The 21,750-nt window shown below is 47.8% G+C and overlaps 1 protein-coding gene across 1 annotated transcript in view; it reads left to right on the forward strand.

Moving 5' to 3' along the window:
* Window positions 1–1,201: 1,201 nt before the first annotated feature.
* The window catches only part of CUL4B (cullin 4B), a 1,392,627-nt gene continuing 1,372,078 nt past the window's right edge, over window positions 1,202–21,750 (forward strand). The window contains exons 1-2 of the mRNA XM_069612678.1: window positions 1,202–1,347; window positions 1,720–2,112. Coding sequence (XP_069468779.1) covers window positions 1,320–1,347; window positions 1,720–2,112 — 421 coding nt within the window. The 5' untranslated portion in view covers window positions 1,202–1,319. The remainder of the gene's footprint in view (window positions 1,348–1,719; window positions 2,113–21,750) is intronic.

A 21,750-nucleotide genomic window follows, 5' to 3' on the forward strand; every position in this document is an offset into this window, starting at 1 on the left:
CGCAGAAAGGAAAGATGACTCTCCCCTACGAATCGCTCCCCTGGACCATCACCACCGAGAACATGGCCTAGCAACTGCCATCGGAGGGCGAGAGACTGTGACCCGCAATGTATCTCACTTCCAACGGATGCCATCGGTCCTATGGGAAGAATCCTGTGAGAACCAAAGCACAGCGTAAACCAGCCCCCTGGAGCCAGAGAGAACAGCTCCAGAAAAAGAACAAGGGGGAGAACCAACTCAGAGACACCTGACACCGAGCGAGAGGGATGGAAGCCCGCCCAGAGAACACACCCTGCAACGAGAGCGAAACGAATGATACTCGCTCCGGAAGCAGATAGCACCATCCAGTCGACTCCAAGGGTACGTCCTGAATAGAATCTACACCCAAGTGCAAAGCTGGGCACCAAGAACGGTGGCGGAGAAGCAACAGAAGGACGCCAAAAGAGAGACTGAAGAAATCACTGTTTATTTGCCTGTTTGTTTTGTTCATCCAAAGTTGGAAAGGGATTTGATGTCCATGTGATGAGTGATGAGTATGAGGAAATAAAGGTACGAGGAAAGCCCGCGAAGGGCAGTTCCCACTCTGACCACAGATCAAAGGTGTCCTGCCTCTTATTACGTGTCCTGCCCGCACTGCGCTCCAGACCCCCCTCTCACCTCCCCAGGCCAGGCATCACACTCCACTTTTTTTTTTAAGGACCTGATCCCTGGGAGCAAGTAAAGGAAGTTGAAGCATAATGCTCACCATAGATTCAAGACGCCCTGAGCTATTCCAGGCATTGAATGGTGGGTCGGGAAGAGCGTGGGAATTACATTTCTTGTGTATTTAAAATGGGCGTGGGGTGAGCATGCATTGTGTATAGATCACTTCGGTGCCTGAATGGATTAAAATGGGTTGGCAATAGCCACCGTCATCACGCCCCTGCAATCTTAAAAACCATTGGCTGAAAAGTCTGAATGGCTCTTGTCCCTCCCATTACTTGCTTAACTACCCACGATATTTGCCGGTGAGAAGCCTAAGAGGACACTCCGACACAGCAGCACGTGGACTGGGCTGCTTTGACAGGCCCTTAGCCCCTCCTTCTCTATACATGCTCCTCCCCTGCCGCTTTCAGTTCAGTAGCTGCTCGGCAACACGCGGCTCACAAGAGGAGTACAGGGGGCGGACCCGGAACGGATACCATCACTACCAAACACGCAAAGTGACGTTATAAACGGCGACAGCCAATCAGAGAGTGCTGTCGCGCAAAGCGGGTCACAGGCAGCTGAGAGCCGCCGTGGTTGATTCAGGGAGGTGGAGGGGGGCGGCGAAGAACATTATGAAAGAACCAAGTCAGAGCACTTCTGGTGGGTAAAAGTGCTACTGCTACCCGTATACATTAAATGTTGTCTCTGCGATTAGGCCATGCCAGCAGCCTAAGAGAATATCTGGGGAGGTGTATAAGCCTGGCACGGTTGCCGGCTTCCAGAGGGTGTCTAACACACTGGTCCCAGAATGCATTATAACCGGAAGCGTGGCCATCTTTAATGCTGTATTGACAATAACAAGGGTCCCGCAACAGAGGGGAGCATACTGTACAGTCAGTGGGAGGGTATTAGTGGGATGGCTGGTGTCATGGGGGGATAAGTGACCCTTGGATAGCTCGCTTGTCAAGTCGCACAGGAATCACTCAGACTGAATAGACTAGTCACATCTGTGTGTGTTCATGTTTCCCACAGGCCTCTCTTCCCCGCACCCCCCCACTCCGGAGGTCCGGCCCGAGGCCAGCGGTGCCTCCAAGAAAAGAAAGATCAACAGTAGTAGTGATAAAGAGGAGTGCGACCCGATTTCTTCCCCGAAACACTCCGGTTCCACTGGTCTCCCGGCAAATCACATTCAGAAGCGGTTGCGCTTTGAGGACGCTTTGGACTTCATCGGACTCGATGTAAAGATGGCAGAGGAGTCCTCGGTTGCCTCCTCATCGTGTACCGCCCAGCAGCTGAAGAGCAAGAGCCTACTTCTCTCCCCCGGTGGTCACCACGCCAACGGCCTTACCAAGTCTGCCACAGTCTCTAGCTTCGCCAGCAGCAAGCCTGGGTCTGCTAAGAAGCTGGTCATCAAGAACTTTAAAGGTAAGGCTGCTCCAACCTCGAACATATGGATCTTGAGTGTTTCAAAGTGACAGTTGACCGACGATCTCGGTGCAGACCACAAGACTTTACGGAGTTACTGATCTGCGAACAAACCAAAAGTGTGCACTGACTTCCACTGCACTGGTGATTAGTCTGATGTTGGCTTTTCTGTTATGAGTAGTCTGCACTGACAAGTCCCCAAACGTTGACAACGAGTATGGTTTGACACTCAGTGTCTACTCGGAGTATGGACTGACCCGCGAATGACAAGGAGTGCAATCTGGCAACGCGCGTGTGTGTGTGTGTGTGTGTGGACATGGAGGCTGGATTGGCAATAACTCACGAGCCTGGTTTACACGCCTGTAATGAAACGTGGTCGTTACACCTTCAAGTACAACATTTCCATTCGGGAAATCGATCACTATACTTAATTTCTGTAGGCGTTCTATAAGAGTCGCATTTATTAACTATTGCTGCTTAGAAAGTGAAACCAAAAATGTCATCCTGTCAGTGGAGTGGTGAATTTGTAAATTGGCGGAACACTATTTTTGTGTTAAATGTATACGTGCTGTGATGGATTATACGGAGCAGAGGACTCGATTAAAAAATATAGTGTTTAGCTGCAAAAAAAATCTGCTAATGGTTTATCATTCGCGCTGTCACTTCGGGTGGTGGGCCCTCTGAACACTTCTTACACACTGACTGACATTTGCAGACGTATTTAGTTTTTTCTTACCGAACTCTGCAGATATTTGTTTCCTCAAGTGTTGGTTTGTTTTTCGTATTGTATATGCGTGTTTTAATGCAAAAAGTCATGCTTTAAAGTTAAACGCTAACAAAAACAAATGTTGGTAAAGCCAATACGCGTAGGTGTTTTTGTTTTGCGACGCTCTTGTGTTGTATAATTTTGTAACATCGTGTGGGAATAGCACACCAACACATGCATTAGAAGTCTCAGCAGCAGTGTACAGATTTTTTAAAATATATTTGCCAGCAGCCCAAGCTTCGAGACGCAGTTAAGTGATGTACGCCACAGGTTAATACGATTACTCCGTAGGGGGCATAGTTACAATGGGGATGTAGATTACGTTTAAACACCGGGAGCAGTAATTGGGGGTGTGTATTTATAATCCGCCTATACAGCAAATGGTGTGCCAAGGCTCCACAGGGCAAAAGGGGGGGCTGCACGATAGGGATGAAAAATAACCAAAAAAACGCTCCTACTAAGCCTTGTCTTTCGGATCTTGCAAGTGCAGTAACACGAAGGGCAGGCGAGTGGAGAGGTGGGGGGAAGAGTGGCAGTCAGAACGGAATGCTTTAATGCTAAAATGGGAAGGGACGAGTGGAGAGCACTCAAGTGCTGGGGGAGGAGGGAAGAGGGCTCCTGGGCTAAGCGAGTGCTAAGGGGAGGCCATGTGGACCAGTGCCAGGGAAAAGAAGGGAATTCGGGGAATGAGGGTCCACATGCTACGTGTGAGGACTGCGCTACATCAGGCTCAGTAGGGGTGTAGATCACGCCAGGCTAGTACAGGGGGAGGGAACCAGTAGGGCCATTGCAGGTTATGGGCCGTGGATGTCTGGGAAGAAAAAAAGTGCTGGGGTAGACTGGGCGAGGAGGGCCTGGTGCTCTGTTGTGGGGGTTAGTTTGGATTGGGGGTGTAATCCAGAAGGTGGTCGTTAAAGAGCATGGTCTTGAGCTTCTTTCTGAATTGCAAGTTGATGGGTGTGAGGCTCAAAAAGCCTGGTGGCATGTATCCTGTAGTTTATTTTTGTTGTCTTTCACAGCTGTAATCTGACCTGGTCCTGGCTTCTTGTGGAGTGTTAACCACCAGAGATGATGCTGATGATGATGATAATCTTGTTGGCTATGTAGGAGTGAGTTTGTAGGGTGACCGCTATGTACAAGATGCAGCTGGCCTTTGAGGCGATACGAGCTTGCAGGGACAATCGATGTAAATAAATGAGTTTGGGTGTAATGTGGTTAAAGTTGAGGGTGGATGGGGTGTACAACATGCTTCACACTGGTACAATGTTGGAGGTGGGAAGTCTGGGAGCAGGGTATTTTCTATTATTTCAAGTGATGGGGTGAGGGCCCAGCACTGTGGATTAGGTTTTGTCTGGCTTTATTTTTAGGTAGTTGGTACCAAGCGGTCTGCGTTTTGAAGGAGAGATGACTGTCTATGTGGAATCTAGGTTCTTGGTGGATAGACATGAAGAGCTAGGAAGTTCTCTCTCTCTCTCTCTCTCCCTCTCTCCTCTCTCCTCTCTCCTCTCTCCTCTCTCCTCTCTCCTCTCTCCTCTCTCCTCTCTCCTCTCTCCTCTCTCCTCTCTCCTCTCTTCTCTCTCTCTTCCCCCCCCCCCCACGATTTTAATAGACTATGTTGGTAAGTATGCAAGGCTACAAGGTTTTCTCGGCAGTATGGCTTCTATTATAAAGTCAAGACTAGAACTCGCCAGCAGCGTTGCTGAGGGCAATGGTGACATTATGATGGCACGCTTTTTGTATGCAGAAATATTCAGTGTTTTTCTTTAATGTTTAAGCAGTACAGTGATTTTACTTGTTGGACAAATAAGCATACCAGATGACTTGTAGTGTGTCCAACAGTGATAGACCTCATGGTCCAATCTTATCCCAATCATGTCCAATGCAGTAGCATTCCCCTTTTTTATATTGTGGCTTAATTCACTCTTTTATAGAAACATCTAATATTTCTTCAATACTTCAGAGCTATCTTAAAGATATGGTTTATTCAGAAAATCTCTTGTTTTTGAATCCATCACATTAATATTTTATTGTACACCAGCCTAATCTTAATTTGCTTTAGCCCAAATAGTCAAAGCTAGAGTACTCTTTACCCTGCAAAATCCTTATCCAAAACAATTCCGTACATAGTTTGCTCTCATCATCAACACACAGTTAACGCTCGCTATTTCTTTTTATATATACTTACACTACAGTACTCGCTGTACACAGGCCTGTTAATGTTTTCCCTGTATATAATTCTCACGTGTTTGTATCAATATATTTCTATGTAACCCATGCACATTTCTATGTAACCCATGCATATTTCTATGTAACCAAGCTTCACATATACTTGTAACTGCTGCGCCCTGTAACCCCCGGGTATGATGTGCATTATAAATAATAAACAGTCAAAAGATGGTAATGCGTTTCTCTGTTCCTTCAACACTGTATTAAGGTCCATACCATATTTTGTCCACAAATTCTGCAAGACGTTACATAGTCAGTGTTGCATAGCAATTTGCTGTGCAGTTCTGTAGGTCTTCTAATTAAATTGACACTTGTGTAACAAGACTAGTTATTTAAGTTACCTTGTTCAATGAAAGCACAGCTCGCCCTGCAAGGCTCTCTTGGTCCCTTTTTCTCTGTTCCCTGCAAGTTCAAAGGGGCTAATGGAGAGAGAGTGCAGCAGTTCTCATCTCATCCACTCTTAAGTACCAAGGCCTGTCTTGTAGTGTTAAACAAGAATTAATTTTTCAAATAATTGGAAACCGGAAGTAATTGGTATGATATTTTTATTAAGCGGACTATATCTTGTCTAGCAAAGACCAGTATGTCTTATCTTTATTATTTGTAAAAAGAGTCATGCAATTCCATTCCCAAACATTTAAGTTGTTACATAATGCATAATTACAGTATTCATACTGTAAAACACCATCTCCATGCTTTACAGTAAAGTTAAGGTTAGTGTATCTAAATCTGTGTCCAACAAAATTTCGTTTTGTTGAGGAAGATGCATCATATTGATGAATGAATTTTGAAAAAATGTACATGATCGCACATGCTTTTGATGGCAAGCCTAGTTCTGTAACTTACTCGTTGCATATATCTGTACAACTGGTACTGAACCCATGAGATGTTTCCTATACTACTTGACATTCTATCCTATCACTCTCTTGCTTTATACCAGCTACCCTGAAAGCGAGATGGCTGCGAACTACAATATTCCCTCTAGTTTGCCCAGTTTTCTACCTCCTGCGCTACTGTGCTTAGTGTCATACTTTCTTTCCTCTTTCATAACGAATACACAAAGCTAACTAGACGTTTATGTAAAGTAGTTAGCAATAGTTCCATCCAGTCTGTACATCGACAGATCTGCTGCATTACCACACACTGTAGTTAGCCTACCAAGCTCGCTTTGCTCTATGATTATGATTACATTATATACTTGCACCTGTAGGCGAGAGCTGGCCAAACTCTTTTCAGAGCCTTTTTATCATATCTATTTATTTGTGTCCATTCATGCAGCGTGCCTTTTACAATTTACAGACACTCATTCAGGGCTCTGTCATGATGGGGTCGAGTACCATTTGCAGGGGATCTTCAAAACTTTTATTTAACATTTACTTTGTTTACAGTTTCACTGTGCATGGCTGACCTTTGGGTGGCAGCGGTGTGCCAAACATAAAGTGGATTTGTGGTGATATGTGCACAAAGCGCATATACATTTGTCATGGGTCCAATGCACGTCTCTTAGGTCAAGTAGGTAAACTAAGTTACTCGACCTGCATGTCTAGTGGAATTTTGAAGAATTTGCAAGCCCTGACTCTTACCTCAGCGGTACACAACACTGCTGTATTATTCAGTTGATGTCTTGGGTACAAATAACTTCAGGTGACACTAAAAATATTAGTACCACATTGCTCTGTACGTCTATGACGTGATGCTATAACTCACCAAACGTCGCAGCTCGCAACCAGCCTCCATAACGCAGCTGAAGGCCTTCAAATTAGTGGCTGGGTTCTCCATAAACTTTGCCAAATCGGAAGCACTGGGCGTGCACCTGTCAGATGACACCCTACACTTGCTCTGCCCCATTTGCCTGTTGAACTGGAGCAAGACAACTGCCAAATATTTGGGAGTTCGCATTGCAGCCGGCCCCCGAAAATTATACGCTGCAAATTTCCCCCGCTAATTCACTGATCTCCAGGCAGATCTTAGGAGATGGGGACACTCAGGAGATTGCACTTCCGGGGAGAGTGACAGCATGCAAAATTAACTTGCTACCAAGATTTCTATACCTTTTGCTCCTTGCTACCAGTAAAGATCACCCTTCGACTGCTCCTCCAACTACAGAAACAAATCCTTTGTTTTATATGCAAAGGGGGCAAGGCAAGAATCCTGCTGAGTGGTGACCGGTGCAGTGGAATGGGGGTGTGGGGAGGGTTCCCAACCTCTGCAATTACTACACGGCGGCCCAGTTGGCGAACGCCCTGGCGGGAATTGATCCTACGGATCCCCCGAAATGGGTTAACATTGAACAAGCCAGAAGGCAGATCCCACTCGGCGACTGCCATACACATCGGCAACTGCACAGAGGCAATGGCCAACCATCTTCTTGTCTTAAGAAAGCGACACAAAGCCTGTTTTAACTGCACAACTGCGCCACTGGATCTCCGAGCCACAAATCGGACAGAGAGCCACTAGAACACTTCTCCCCCTGGTACGCTCAATGGTGAGGGCCCCAGAAAAGGCCACATCACCAAAACTGTACAAGCGCCTACAAGAAGACATGCTAGCCATCTGACCTACGTACATGGCCAAATGGGAAACTGACCTGGGGCATAATATTGAGGATCAGACTTGGACTGATAGCCGGACAAGAAACGACTCTGCCTCCAGATGCATCACCAATAAGGAAGGAGCAGTCAAATTGCTGTACCATTGGTACTACCCCCCCCCCCCCCCCCCCCCCCGGAGCGACTACACCGCTTTAAAAGTTCACTAGACCCATACTGCTGGAGACAATGCAGAGCCCGAGGGACATTCTTCCACATGTGGTGGGAACGCCCACTAGCTCAAACCTTCTGAGAGCAGGTTCTCCACTATTGAAGCTATCACCCACTGTAAACTCCCCCCTGTCACCAGAAGTGGTGCTCCTAGGCACCCCGCAACCTGGCTGCTACCCGAGATCGGGCCCAACAGTGAAACTGATAACACAGCTTCTACTGGCGGCTAAGATCTCACTTGCCCGCGGATGGAAATCCAGGGAAGGCCCCATCGTCCCCCCTCTGTTGGGCCAAGATCTGGGACATCCTGGTTGCCGAAACTCGCAGCCGTCAGAGAAGGAACATTACATTGCTTCACGGATTGTTGGGACCCAGTCCTAGAATATGACCAGTCCTTTCCATCTCAAATCTTCCAGCCACAGCAGGCAAGGCTCACTCTGCGGACTTAGTAATAGAAGGAAGAGCCTGCACAGAGGGGTGTACCTAGAAATTGGGGACGAGAGACCAGACCTATTCCGAGGGAGGGAGGGAGCGGGGAGGGGAATGAATGGGGATAATGTGATAATATTGCCACTGCACAAATGCTATAGCTGTACTCCGCTTCAACCAGATTTAAATAAAGTTGTTTAAAAAAAAAAAGTAGCCCACTATTACCCCTGATGCCACTGTCAAATCCACCACCCAATTCAAATTTATCGCTGTAGCTCAGGACCAGGTACAGGCTACCATCACCTCCTTGAAACTTTCTAATTGTAAAGGCGACAGCTTCCCTGCCCGATTAGTTCAGTCTTGTGCCTTCGTGCCCATTCTTACCTGCTTCATTAATGCATCGTTCTCCACTTACTCAGTCCCACCTAGTAATAAAGCTGCATGGGTAATCCCACTACATAAGAAACCATCATTAGTTGCTTCTATTCCAACTAACTACCGACCTATTACCACTGTCCCATTCCTCTTGAAAATAGTGGAGAGAATCACACATACCCAAATCCAAGATTATTTGGAAAGTCACCACTTGCTCAGAGCTAGGCAATCTGACTTCCGGCCTAAACACAGCACCGAAACAGCTCTTCTAGACCTAAAATTCCAGATGGACAGTATACGAGATTCCAGTAACATGGGCATTGTCCTCCTAGATTTGTCATTAGCATTTGATCTGGTAGACCATGATAAGCTGTGCTCGACCCTGACAGAAAACTTCAATTTCTCCCCTGAAGCTACTGTGTAGATTAAATCCTTCCTCTCGGAACGTACTTCTCGAGTCTTTATTGGTGATTAGTCTGCTGACCCCATTGCAGTACCTCTAGGTGTCCACCATGGTTCCTATCTTTCCCCTTTACTGTACAATGCCTACACTAAACCTCTAATCGTAGCTCTTGACTCTATGGGAGTCATCTATACTAATTTCACTGATGACGCGCAGATCCTGATCCCTCTCATCTGAGACCGCAAACATGACACCTCCACCATTAATGACATCTATGCTATCGTACAAAACTGGATGGCCACTATCTGCCTCTGAACGACGAAAACACTGAGATCCTCCTTGTAGGTTCTCCTGCTCGCTTCAAATCCCTATGCGGGGATTACTCCGCCATGATCATTGATGGGACTGCTATCTCAGTCCTCAAACAGGTTAAAACCTTGGGTGTCTACTTAGATGCCAATCTTTCTATGGACAAACATATCAACGCTCTATCCTCCTCTACTGCCTACACCTCTAATCTCATCTCACTTAGCCACAAATTCCTCAATCCCACAGAATTGCTTCACCCTAGCTCGAGCCCTCATATTATCGAAACTGGATTACTGTAACATCCTTCTACTAGGAATTACGACTAACCTGGCCACTACAACTGTTCAGAACAAAGCCCTACAGCCTTTGGACTAAAAAGGAACACACCTATCCCTCATATCAGAATAGAAGTACATTGGCTCCCTATCCAAGCTAGAATTATTTTTAAGACCTTGATCACAGCTCATAAATGCATCTCAAATGATGCCCCCTCCTTCCTGAACAACTGTCACAAAAAAACTAACCAGGTCCCTTAGATCCGTTTCCAGCACACATTTGAACGTCCCGAGATTCAAGAGTAAAAGGGGCGGGGGCGGGGTGGGGGCGGGGGGCTGTTCCAGCTTTCCAGTAACTGCTCCAAAACATTGGAACACCCTACCAAGTCACATTACAAATGAACCTTCATATCGGTGCTTCAAGAGACTGATCAAAGCCTGGCTATTTGATACATTCAACTAGTCTTCTAGTACGTGCCTAACAGTCCTGCTAGGTTGACGCCTCCCATACTGTACTGTCCATGAAATTTACATCTGTAGTGTCCCTACCCTTACTGCAACATAACTTGTACCTATACTGTGCATGAAATATACGTTGTAAATGTTTTTACTTATGCTGTATCATATCTTGTAACTAGCCAAGCTTTGAAGTAACCTATGCCGTGATACCTCCGGATTTTGGGCGTATAACAAATCCAATAAAAATAAATGGCCTCCCTGCCCCTCTACGGCTTGAGCCGGATCTCCTTAAGCTCCGGAAGCTTAGAGTCCCTCCTTCTCTCTTCCCCTCCTCTGCTAATCTCCCCCGCCGAATTTTGACTGGCTGCCTGGTGCCTTCTGAGTCTTAACAAAGCACCAAGCCCTCCACGCCTAGTCTAACCGAGCACTTGTTTTCACCTGACACCAGCCTGGCAAGGCCTACACCCCTACTGAGCATGTTCTAGCCCCGTCCTTGCACTTCATGTTACTGCACTTGCACAATATGAACGACACATGGCCTAGTAGGAACGTTTTGTGTCTCCCCCCCCCCCATACATTATACATACCCAATAAATAAAATAAATGTCTAATATGTGCAGCATGACTAAATTGTTGGAACTGGCGCTCATTGATTTGATGAATGTGCAAGATAAAGTCGATGCTTTAAACAAGCAATTTGCGGTGCTGGTGGGTGTGGAGGCAAACCTAACTGTTGTTGAAGGCTTCATCTTTGGTTTCAAAGAGGTGCAAACATTGGGTTATGTGGGAAAGTAAGATGGCTCCCAAGTGTAAGGGTTGAGTGGATTGGTAAATACTGTGCTGCCTAGAGACCCAAGGTTAGAGGTTACCAAGCCTGTTGAAGAGGTTCCGCAGGTTGGAGAGGAGAATAGGGGGATACACAAGGGCACACTGCCACTGACATTGCCGAGTCCAAGCATCATTCAGGTTGCAGAAGATCTACTGGTATTGTGGAGGTAGCCCAGACATCGAATTATGGTATCTTCCAGCACAATACGACTAAAGAAAGAGGGAGTTGGAGGAATTTAAATACCAAAAAGCCAAAGAGTAGAAAAACTACAAAAAAACATCACTGTTCTACAGTCTTTACGCATATTATCCATGCCGTAGGTGGAAAAGGCTGTAACAGTTAAAACAGGGGGATAGTCTAGTAGTTGGAAATACGCATGTGAAACAAGTCCCAGAGGGTGTGAATTTGGGGGTGGTGCACAGTATCAAGTGTAGAGAAGCAGCAACAAATGAAGGAAGGTTGGCAGTCCCAAGAGAGAATTGGGATGGTTGGGGTAGAAGGGGGTGTTGAGGTGTAGAAAGTTAACGCTTCACCAAGGACATGTGTTGATAAAAGACCTCCAATGATGCCTTTTATGACTCGTGAGGAAAGGAGATTGGTACGTGGAAGGCACCCACTGGGGAGAGAGAATAGTGAGGGACTGTCTGATCCTCCTTTGGGCTTTAAACTAGTGCTACAAAAATTGCCCTTGGATCAAGACAGTAATCCTGAATAGATGACCAGTGCTCTGTATCTTTTTTTTTATTTATTTTTTTTAAGAACTTTATTTTTGGTTTGCATATCACATCACACTCGCTGCAATTCCCTTCAACATAAAAGGTATATATATATTATCCTGATAATTCCCCTCTTCCCACCATCAGTTCATACATTATACATGTATGTTTGCAAAAATACTTTGTTTAAAATGCGATAGTTTATGAATTGAAAGGTTGTTTTGAACGATCAATCAGTGTCCGAATTATCAGTATCTGGTGGGGTATCAACCAGGTATGCTCTGAACAATGTCCAAATGTCTTTTGGTTTACATGGTGTGGGCACCATTCCTATATAGTTTTCCTCGCATTCATTAACGTAAGACAAGGCTGTGAGGAATTGTTCTGTGCTTGGGGCAAGACTGCTCTTCCATTTCTGGAGAATGCATTTCTTCGCTACTGCGCAGGCGACATTAAATAGTCTCCTCGTTTTTTCTGTGGTTTTTCTGATGTCACCGAACAGGTATTTTTGAGGGTTGAGCTGCGCGGGGATTTGTCTCATCTCCTCCAGGATGCTCGCCACTTCACGCCAGAATCCGGCTATCGGGGGGCAGGCCCAATACATATGGAAAGAGTCCGCATGGGGGTTGTGACATTTTGGACAACTATCGGACAGGGCATTATGGAACTTCGCCATTTTTACTGGCGTATAATGTATCTTGTTCAGGATCCTGAACTGTATTAGTCTTAGGCCTGCGTTCAGCAAGACTTACTTGGAAAGGAGGCAGTATCTGGACCATTTCCCTGACTCAATTGTTATGCCCATGCCCTTTTCCCACGAGGTCTTGATGAGGATCATTGTTTTTGTGTGTGTTTGGACTATATCATAAAGTTTGGATATCCCCGTGCCCGCCTGTGAGTATAATGATTGGTAGCATGCGTGTTCGGGAGGTTCATCTAGGAATGTTGGCCATCGTTTCTTGAATGCTGCTTGCATGCGGTGGTATTGTAGAGTGACCAGTTGGTTACTCCCTACAGTGACTGCAAAGTCTTCTGGGGTTGCGAATTTACCATTTGGAAACATAGTTTTCATTTTGAGCTCATATTCCGGGATCCAGGCTCTCTGTATGCTGATGTTGGTTTAATACCTGGGAAGTTCCAGAGCGGGGCCTGGGAATCATAGGGTGTGTCTATGTGGAGCCGCTTGGCAATTGCAACCCATGCTGCGATTGTGCAGGAAGCCGGATCAAATTTACAGTCGTCTTTGTGGGATTTTGCAAATATTATGGATCTCAGGTCAGTTGGCCGGATCGAGTGTCGCTCAATGGGAATGTGTGATGTTCTGTCTGTTGGATCTTGCCAGTATTTAGCATAATGAGCCTGCGCCGCTTGATAGTACAACTCGAAGTCGGGGGCGGCAAAGCCACCCATTTCATAGGGTTCCACTAATTTGTCCCCTTTCAACCTATTGGCGCCACCGTTCTATACGAAAGTGGTCGCCATGGACCGCAGGTTATCAAAGAAGGGTCTACCTGGCCATATAGGTACATTGCAGAAGATATAGAGGAGCTTGGGGAGTACAGCTATTTTGAGAACCGCTATTCAGCCAGCGAGGGATATGGGGAGTCTAGCCCAGATTTGAAGTTTGGAGTAGATCGTCTGCAGTGTGGATTCATATTTGTCTGTAAATGGGGATGTTTTGTTTCGAAAGACCAGGTTGCCCCAGGTATCTAATGTAATCGGGAGCCCAGGATAGGATGTGCGTGTGTTAATCTTGTAGCCCGAGTGTGTGGTGAAGTTGTTTATCACTGTTAATATAGGGGATAGGTTCTTATCTGGTTCACGTATGTTCGACAGTGCGTCATCTGCGTATAGTGAGATGGCTTGGTAGACGCCGGCCATTCTTACGCCCCCTCAGTTCTTGCTCGGATCTAATTGCCACTGCCACTGGCTCTATCGTAAGGGCAAAGAGGATGGGGGAGAAGGGACATCCCTGTCTGGTGCCTCTGTGTAAAGTGAAGTGGCTGGATAAGGTCCGATTGGTTAAGACCCTGGCTTTGGGTGAAGAATAGAGCAGCTTGACGCACCCTATCGGGTACGGGCCAAATCTGAATTTGTGAAGAACTTCAAACATGTATAGCCATGAAACCGAATCAAACGCTTTCTCAGCGTCTAATGATATGGCTGCTGCTTGTACTTCCGACTTAATCTGTGCCAAGATGCTAAACAACCTGCGCAGGTTTAGGGCCGTGGACCTCGTTGGAATGAAGCCGCACTGGTCGGGGTGTATTAGGTTAGTCATTTTGGGCAACAGTCCAGTGGCGAGCACCTTTGCGTAGCTTTTGGCATCTGTATTAATCAAAGAGAGGGGACGATAGGAGGAGCATTCATGGGCAGGGCATCTAGGCTTCAGCAACACCGTTATAACTGCTGTCATTGTGTCCGGGAGTGAGCCGGAATTCATGGCCTCTTCCCATACGAGGGCTAGTATCGGGGTGAGCATTGAGGAGTATGTCTTATAAAGGTCAGCATTTAGACCGTCTGGGCCCAGGGCTTTGCCCACTGTTAATGATTTAATTGCCTCTGCAATTTCCTTGCTCGTTATTGGCTGATCGAGGGCCCAATTGTCTTCTAACGAGAGCCTAGGGAGAGCGATTTTACTCAAATGTCTTAATGTCGCCCTGTGTACACCTATCGTGGTTGGCATATAGATTATTGTAGTATTCAGCAAATTCAGCGTTTATTTCTTCTTCCCCATGTACGGCTACTCCCTCATCTGTCAGGATGCTTGTGATCGGGGTATGGTTACATTAATTTCATAGTAAGCGTGCCAGGTGGTGTCCCACTCTGTTGCCCTCCACGTATTTGCGTGCCCTGGTTGGAGTGGCCATATACTGTTGGTCTTTGGCTGCTAGGTCATGGAATGTTTAGATGGTGTGATGTCTGCCAGCGTGCGCATGTTGTGTGTTATGCTGTAATCAGTTTCGAGTGTTTTCAAATGAGTTTCGGTCCTATCTAATTCGGTTCTAACGGATTTAAGAAGGCCAGTGGTTTTAGACATCATGCTGCCTCGTACCCATACCGTGAATGTTTCCCATATGGTTGCCCATTTGTCCACTGACCCTTTGTTAAGTTGAAAGAATTCTTCCATTTCGATATATAGTGCTTCTACCACGTTCGGGTCTTTTTAAAATGTTGGGGGGCATTCTCCACCGTTGAGTTGGGCGTTTAATGTTGTGAAGTGATACTTCGAGTGTAACCGGGGAATGATCTGAGAGCGTGCGAGGAAGGATTTCGCAGCGCTCGATTGAGTTGATCAGAGGGGTGGCGATGAGCCAATAGTCCATTCTGGATTCTGTGTCGTGGACTGAGGAATAAAACATGTATTGTCTACCTGTTGGGTGGGTCCCTCTCCAGGCATCGGTTAAGGTCAGTTCTTCTTGGGCTTGATGTATAATGTTAGCAGCTTTCGTGAGGTGTCTTGGTTTGCTCGAGGACCTGTCTAATGTGGTGTCAAGAATAGTGTTGAGGTCCCCAACCCAAAAGACCTAAGCTTCCGCTGTCGGCCCAATTTCGTGAAGGAGGTGGATGTAAAACTCTGGGTCATCCAAATTTGGGCCATACGTGTTGATCAGTATGAGTTTTTCGCCTGCTACGGTGCCCCTAACCACCACATATCTACCCTGTTGGTCAATTTTACTTTTTTCGGTGGAGAACCCAAGTGAGGGGTGTATTAACCTGATGACACCTCTGTTTTGAGAAGAATATTCGGTGTAGTGCCTATTGTTACCCCACTGACGTAAAATACTCTCGCTGATTCCCTTCAACGCATGAGTTTCTTGAAGCATGGCGATGTGTGGGCGATGTCTATTGATGTATGCCCCGACTTTACTGGCTTTCGTCCTATTGTTCAGCCCACAAATGTTCCATAAAGCATTTTAAGTTTTAGCCTCACAGATGGCATAGTTTTCTGCGCCATTTCAGTGAGTTACAGTCAAACTTGGAGGGAAGGGTGTTCTCATGGAGGGGGGCAGCGCGTGATACAGTGAATGCATTTTTAGCGACCAAACAATCAACCTTTTCGCCCGGTGCCCAACTGACATTCTGAGGCAGTAACAGTGTTCTTGAACAGCAGAAGTCCATGTTACCTGTGCCCACCCCCACCCCCACCCACACCATCGATCCCAACTTGATGATGATCCCTTGTTACTAACTTGTGATTACTCCCAAGAAGGGGCCGGGTGCCGCAACGTTGCCTCGCTGTCAAGCGCCTCTCATCCGGCTGCGTTCAAGGGTTTGGAGCTGTACTGCTCCCTTCTACTACTTTACTTCCATCAATTCAGGTAAGAGGTAGGAGATAGGTAGAGCTGTAGTCGGCTAGTGGGCCTTTCGAGGATTATACAGGTTGCTGCAGATCGTTTTGATCTAAATCATGTCTTCCAGGAGGGAGCGGTATTGAGGCTTTCACATAGGCCAGTGCTGCTGTAGGAGTTTCGAAAAAGTGCGCTCGTCCGCCGTGTTGTATGCGCAGCTTTGCTGGGAACAGAAGAGTGTAAGGAACCTGTCTCAGACGCAGTTGGCGCTTAATGGATTTGTAGGATCGTCTTTGGACTCCGGCCGAGAAGTCGGGGTATATATGTATATTATCATTGCTGAACTTCAGGGGCCCCTTTTATCTAGCCAAATTCAGGGCGGTGTCTCTGTCTCTATAATTTAGCAATTTGACGATGATCGTGCGAGGGGGATTCCCCTGGCTTGGGCGGTGGAGCAAGAGTGCGATGTGCTCGTTTGACAATTTGTGGTGAGAATGCATCTTCGCCCCAGGGGGGATTTCAGAAGAGTTTCGATTCGGGATTCCATTGGGCCTTTGCAAAAGGTTTCCGAAAGGCCAACTATGCAGATGTTATTCCGTCTCGATCTCGACTACAAGTTGTCACACTTGTCTCGCAGTTTATTCATTTCCCCTTTTAGGAGTGTTATATCATGTGTATTTTGATGAGTTGAGTCTTTGTTCGTGCCAATTCTGTTTTCGGTCTCTGATTCTGGAGCTTTCTTTGTCTACTCGGGCCTTGAAGGAGCCTATTGTTGATACGATGTCATCCATCTTGACCATGATCGCCAGGAACCCATTTTGTACCGTAGTTAAAAGATGGTTGAATTTCGTGTCTTCTGTTGCTGAGGATGAGGCAGTTGTTGGAGTCCATCGGTCCAGTCTTTCTGCCCTCGACCACATTTTTCATGGGCTTTGTTGGGGTATTTGTGCAGGTTGTACCAGTTGACGTGGTAAGGATGAATGGCTAGGTGAGATCAAAGGTGACAGCAGCAAGGTGTAGAGCCAAATGGATTCCAGATGCTCAATGGTGTAACCTCTGGGCTAACTAACTTGCAATATTGCTTTTCGTCACTTACGCGTTCCTTTACCCTGCAGTGTTTGGCAGTCTAGGCTTCCGTGGTCTGGTGGAGCGACAGCGAGTTCAGAGTGGTCTGAGCTGTGGTATGGGGTTCTCCAGGGAGTACCGACAGTGCTTAGTTTGGTCTATGTCGGAGACTTGCCAGGTTTGTCCCACCAGTGCTGTACTGAATAGACTGTGTCTTCCCCCGTTTCCAAACGTTCCCTGGATTGTGATATTCCTGGGAAGGGCGGTGGTCCCTCGTGCGCACCCCTATGGGTAATTTTACTGAAATTGGGGAGCGGGCCAGCTCCTGCTTGCAGAGTTCGAAGGGACAGGGTTATCTAGACCCTCTGGTTATAGTTCGGGGCTATGTGGGCTGGGTCCCCTCGGGGGGGATAGCGGCGAAGGATATGCTGTGGCCTTATGTGGGCCACCGAGTTCCAGTCAGTTTTTGTCTTGCAGAGGCCCAATGGAGATGGCCAGGACCAGAGCCAGGGGGGGTGTGGGAGAGGCCTCCTCTTCACTCCCACAGCAATGGGAACGGGTCGTTTGTTCCACAGGGTCTGGTGTGTGGTACGCAAGAGTCTCTTGCCCCGGCCCCCGCAGCCCACTGGCATGTACCGGGTCAGCGCCACCGCCCTCCACCGTTAATGGGCCCCCCTGCCTCCTCCGCACCTCAACACTCACCGGATAATAGGCGCCGTCGGCTGCGCTCGGCACGGATCACAGAAGCGGCGTTAACAGAGTGATTCCAGCGTGCGCCAAGGTCCTGGGCTGCGCTCCGTTGTCCCGCTGTATTAATTTAGTCTGCTTCCGGTCAGAACGGAGCTTGCCGTGTCCCAGCGGCTCCTGCTTAGTGCAGGCGCAATGGATGTCCCCTCCACGTGTTGTGGAATGGTGATGTGTCTTTAGGCAGCTCAGAACACACGGAGGAAATGCTCTGGAGGAGCGGGCAGGAGGATCGGCGGGGGAGGTGGGGGGGTGCAGGAGGAACCGGCGCCATCTTCACCATGTGAGGATATGCTTTCAGTGAGCCGCCAAGGTATGCCGGTGTTCGGGGCAGATTGGGATATTGGCGCCGTACCCCTCGGTGCCCGTTGCCTGTTAGGATGGCTCCGCCCAAGAGGGGGACTGAGTTTGTTTTTGGAGCTGCAGCGATCATGTTGGTTCCTACGGAGCTGCGGCTCAGAGGTTTTGCTTCCAGGCCCCTTGCAGTATTCAGGTGTAGGGTGTCCGTTTTCGCCCGTTCTTTCGCGCAAAGCTTCAGGGAGTTCTCCGAGGACAGTGCTGCTAGTTTTGCAGTACAGAGGAGTCTGGAAGTAGAGTATACATTTATAAGGATTATAGCCGGAGAGGAGCTCCACGCTCAAGTGGCCAACTTGTTGCACAACAGCGCCCCGCCTTAGTGCACCGTAGGAAAACGTTCGAAACTTTTGTGACCTACCTGCGTCGTTTTGGGCCGCGCATGCACGCCCCACTAGGACGTAGTGGTATAAATGCCCCGCCCCCACGGCTCCCTTCAGATTTCAACCGTCTCCAAAGTGGGAACACCTCGTGTATTTTCTACTTGGTTAGGTTGTGCTGTTGCGTTTTTTCTCCTAATGTCGGGAAAAGCACTGTTCCGCCCGTGCGCCATGCGGACTAAAGAAGGTCTACGAGGGGGACGGACATATGGACTGCATTTACTGTCTGCACCCTCATCACTCGGCGGAACCCCCGTTAAAGAAATCGCGTCCGGTGGACAAGGAATCATCGGTAGGCCATTCGAGGGACTCTTCTTCGAAGAAGGGCTCTTCGTCCTCATCTTCAGCGAGGAAAGACAAAGAAAAATCTAAATCCTCCTCGGGAGATCGTCATAGATTGACCTTGAGTCTAGAGACAGAGAAACGCAGGTCGAGTTCAGAAAAGGCGGGAGCAACGCATGAGCCTGCGCGACCACCACCGTAGTCGACGGTTGAGCAGTCGTCAACTACTTCTCTGCCGCTGATGCAGTTGACATCAACCGTTCCTGGATTGCAGGCGACGACAACGTCAACGACTGGCCCGACTATTGCTTCGTCGACGGATATCCCGCAAGAGGCCTGGCGTCCAGAGGTCTACGACCCAATTTTGCCGGAAACACTTCTACAGCAGGAGGCCTTGTCGGTGTCCTCGGGAGACGAGGGTGAAAGGATAGCTGCCCCTGCAGACCTAGGGTTACAGGTTACCACACCTTTCTCCGGGAGCATTCCGGGTTCTGCCACCCCTGCTCAATCCGCAATCATTTTTATCATTGGAGGTCTTGTCCACGCTGCTGAGGACACTGGATGTCAGACTGCCTCGAACAACTTGGGCCAGGTCGGTCGTCGAAGGCCCGGGCCCGTCTCGCCGCCCACCACCTTCAACCCCTGCAGCAGGGCCTCCGGAAGCAAATCTCTCGGCCCCACGCCGCGAGGAAGGGGAACTGTTGGATTCGGAATCAGGCAGCAGAGCATCGTCGGTGGTTCCCCCTTTCCCACCTGGGAGTCTGATGCAGAATTGGAAACCCCGAGGAGCCCGGCTCAGCCGTCTCCCCCGGACGATATCGGGTCATTTCACAACATGATGGCCAGGGCTTGCACGGAATTCGGGCTGGCCCAAGAAGAAGAAAAGGACTGTTTTTTTTATTTTCGACCACATGGGTAAAAGGAGAAGGTCAGTGTTTTCAGTGCCCATCCTGGATCATGTGTGGAAGGAAGGTTTTCAAACCATGCGTCACCCTTTCTCAGAGCCAGCGATGAAGGGTCGCCTAGAGAAAAAATTCAAAGCCCCGGACTCTACTCCCAAGTGCCTTTCATCACAACCAACACCTGACTCTGGTATCGGCGGCAGCGAGAAAGGCAAGGGCTCAACACAAGTGTACGACCCCCCCCCCGGAAAGTGATGCTAGATGGCAGGATGCGTTCGGCAAAAAAGTCCTGTCGGTAGGTGCTACCACAGTGAAGGCGGCCAATTCTCTCGCCGTAGTGGCTAGATACGACAGGGAGATGTGGCATGGGTTGGCGCCTATACTCTAACACCTTCCGGATGAACATCGAAAAGCAGCTATGTTGCTGGTCAGGGAAGGTGAGGAGGCTTCAAATCATGCCATTAACATCACAGTAGGCCTTGTGGAGTCGGGGTTTAAGCAGGTGAACAACGGCGTAGTTCTCTGACGACGGGCATGGCTAAAATGCACCAACTTCCGACCGGAGGTGCAGTACAAGGTACTGGATATGCCTTTTGAAGGAGACCTCCTCTTCGGCGAGAAGGTCGACGAAGCCCTGAAGGGCATGAAGGAGGACTTGGACAAGGCGCGTTCCTTGGGGGCCCCTCCAGAGTGGTCGGAGTTTCCGGTCTTTTCGTCCCTTCAGAGGAGCATCAGGTTTGGATATGTATTTGTATATGCATATATGTACGAATATACGCATGGAGGTAAACGTGTGTTTTTATGTATGCTTTTTTAGCTTATATAAATATTACTCGGTGTAGTACTGTGGCATGTTAGTTTCAAATCTTATGTGATCATGATTCGCCTTTTGCAGGACAGGGTGGGTGCTGGATTGCATTTACATCTCCTCCATTGTTTTCAAGTTCACTGCTGTGCATTCTATTCTAAGCATGTGAATCCATGAAAGATCCAATGCTGGAGAAGGGAATCGTTTCTTACCTGTAACTCCATTTCTCCAGCATTGGTATCTTTCATGGATTCACATGCGCCCTCCGGCCTCCCCAAAATGCAATCATCTTGTAGTTTTTGTTTCATCCCGTTCCACTTTGGAGGTGTCGAAATCTGAAGGGAGCCGCGGGGGTGGGGCATTTTACTACTACGTCCTAGTGGGGCGTTCGTGCGCGGCCCAAAACAACATAGATGAAACACAAGTGTCGAACGTTTTCCTACGGGAAAAGGCTTTATAAGCTTACCGAGGGTTCCCAGTCTGTCGACGGGGAATATTCTAAGCATGTGAATCCATGAAAGATACCAATGCTGGGGAAATGGAGTTACAGGTAAACTATTCCCATCTTAGAAATTGGGCCAAAAAGAGCCAAGATTTCTGTAGGAGGGTCGGAACTGTAGTGAACGGGTTCATTCTTTGCCTGCTCAAAAAAGGAGGCCATGGAGAGGCCTAAACCTTTATACATGGCATGTATTGACTTATCCATGCCCTTCGATAGTGTTGCAAGGAGTTGTGGGCCAAGATGGACTTGTGGGGCTGCCTCCCAGCCATACTGGACACACTTGTTGCCCTGCATACGGATACTTGTCTTCACGTGAGATTGGACAGGCAGGGACGTCTGTCCAAGTTATGGTACGAACTCTGGTTACATTCACTTGAGGCTATTGCAGTATGGAAAAATCTGAATTTGATAAAAATTCTAGCTGCAGAGAAAGGATATATTTGGTGGCAGCTGAAATTTGTGATTAACAATCTGAGTAGGCCAATGAATAGGTGGGTTGAAAAATATCAGGGTTGCATCAAATATATATATATATTCAACAAACTTCAGACCCTGATTGTGTGTGCCTGGAAGTAGTATAGTATCTTCGGTAGAGTGGTCATCTTGATAGATTGTATTCTTCCCCACAAAGATGTCAACAGTGGGTTCCATCTCTCTAGGTCCCTCCTGATGTGTCAAGAGCTGGGGGAAATGCCTGTCGTACAGCAGTCCTACCCTATGTGTCCGGGTGATTCCCAGATATTTTATCCTGTGTTCTGCTATC

The sequence above is a fragment of the Ambystoma mexicanum genome, chromosome 5p, assembly GCF_040938575.1.
Source record: "Ambystoma mexicanum isolate Mex_15411 chromosome 5p, UKY_AmexF1_1, whole genome shotgun sequence".
Lineage (NCBI taxonomy): Eukaryota > Metazoa > Chordata > Amphibia > Caudata > Ambystomatidae > Ambystoma > Ambystoma mexicanum.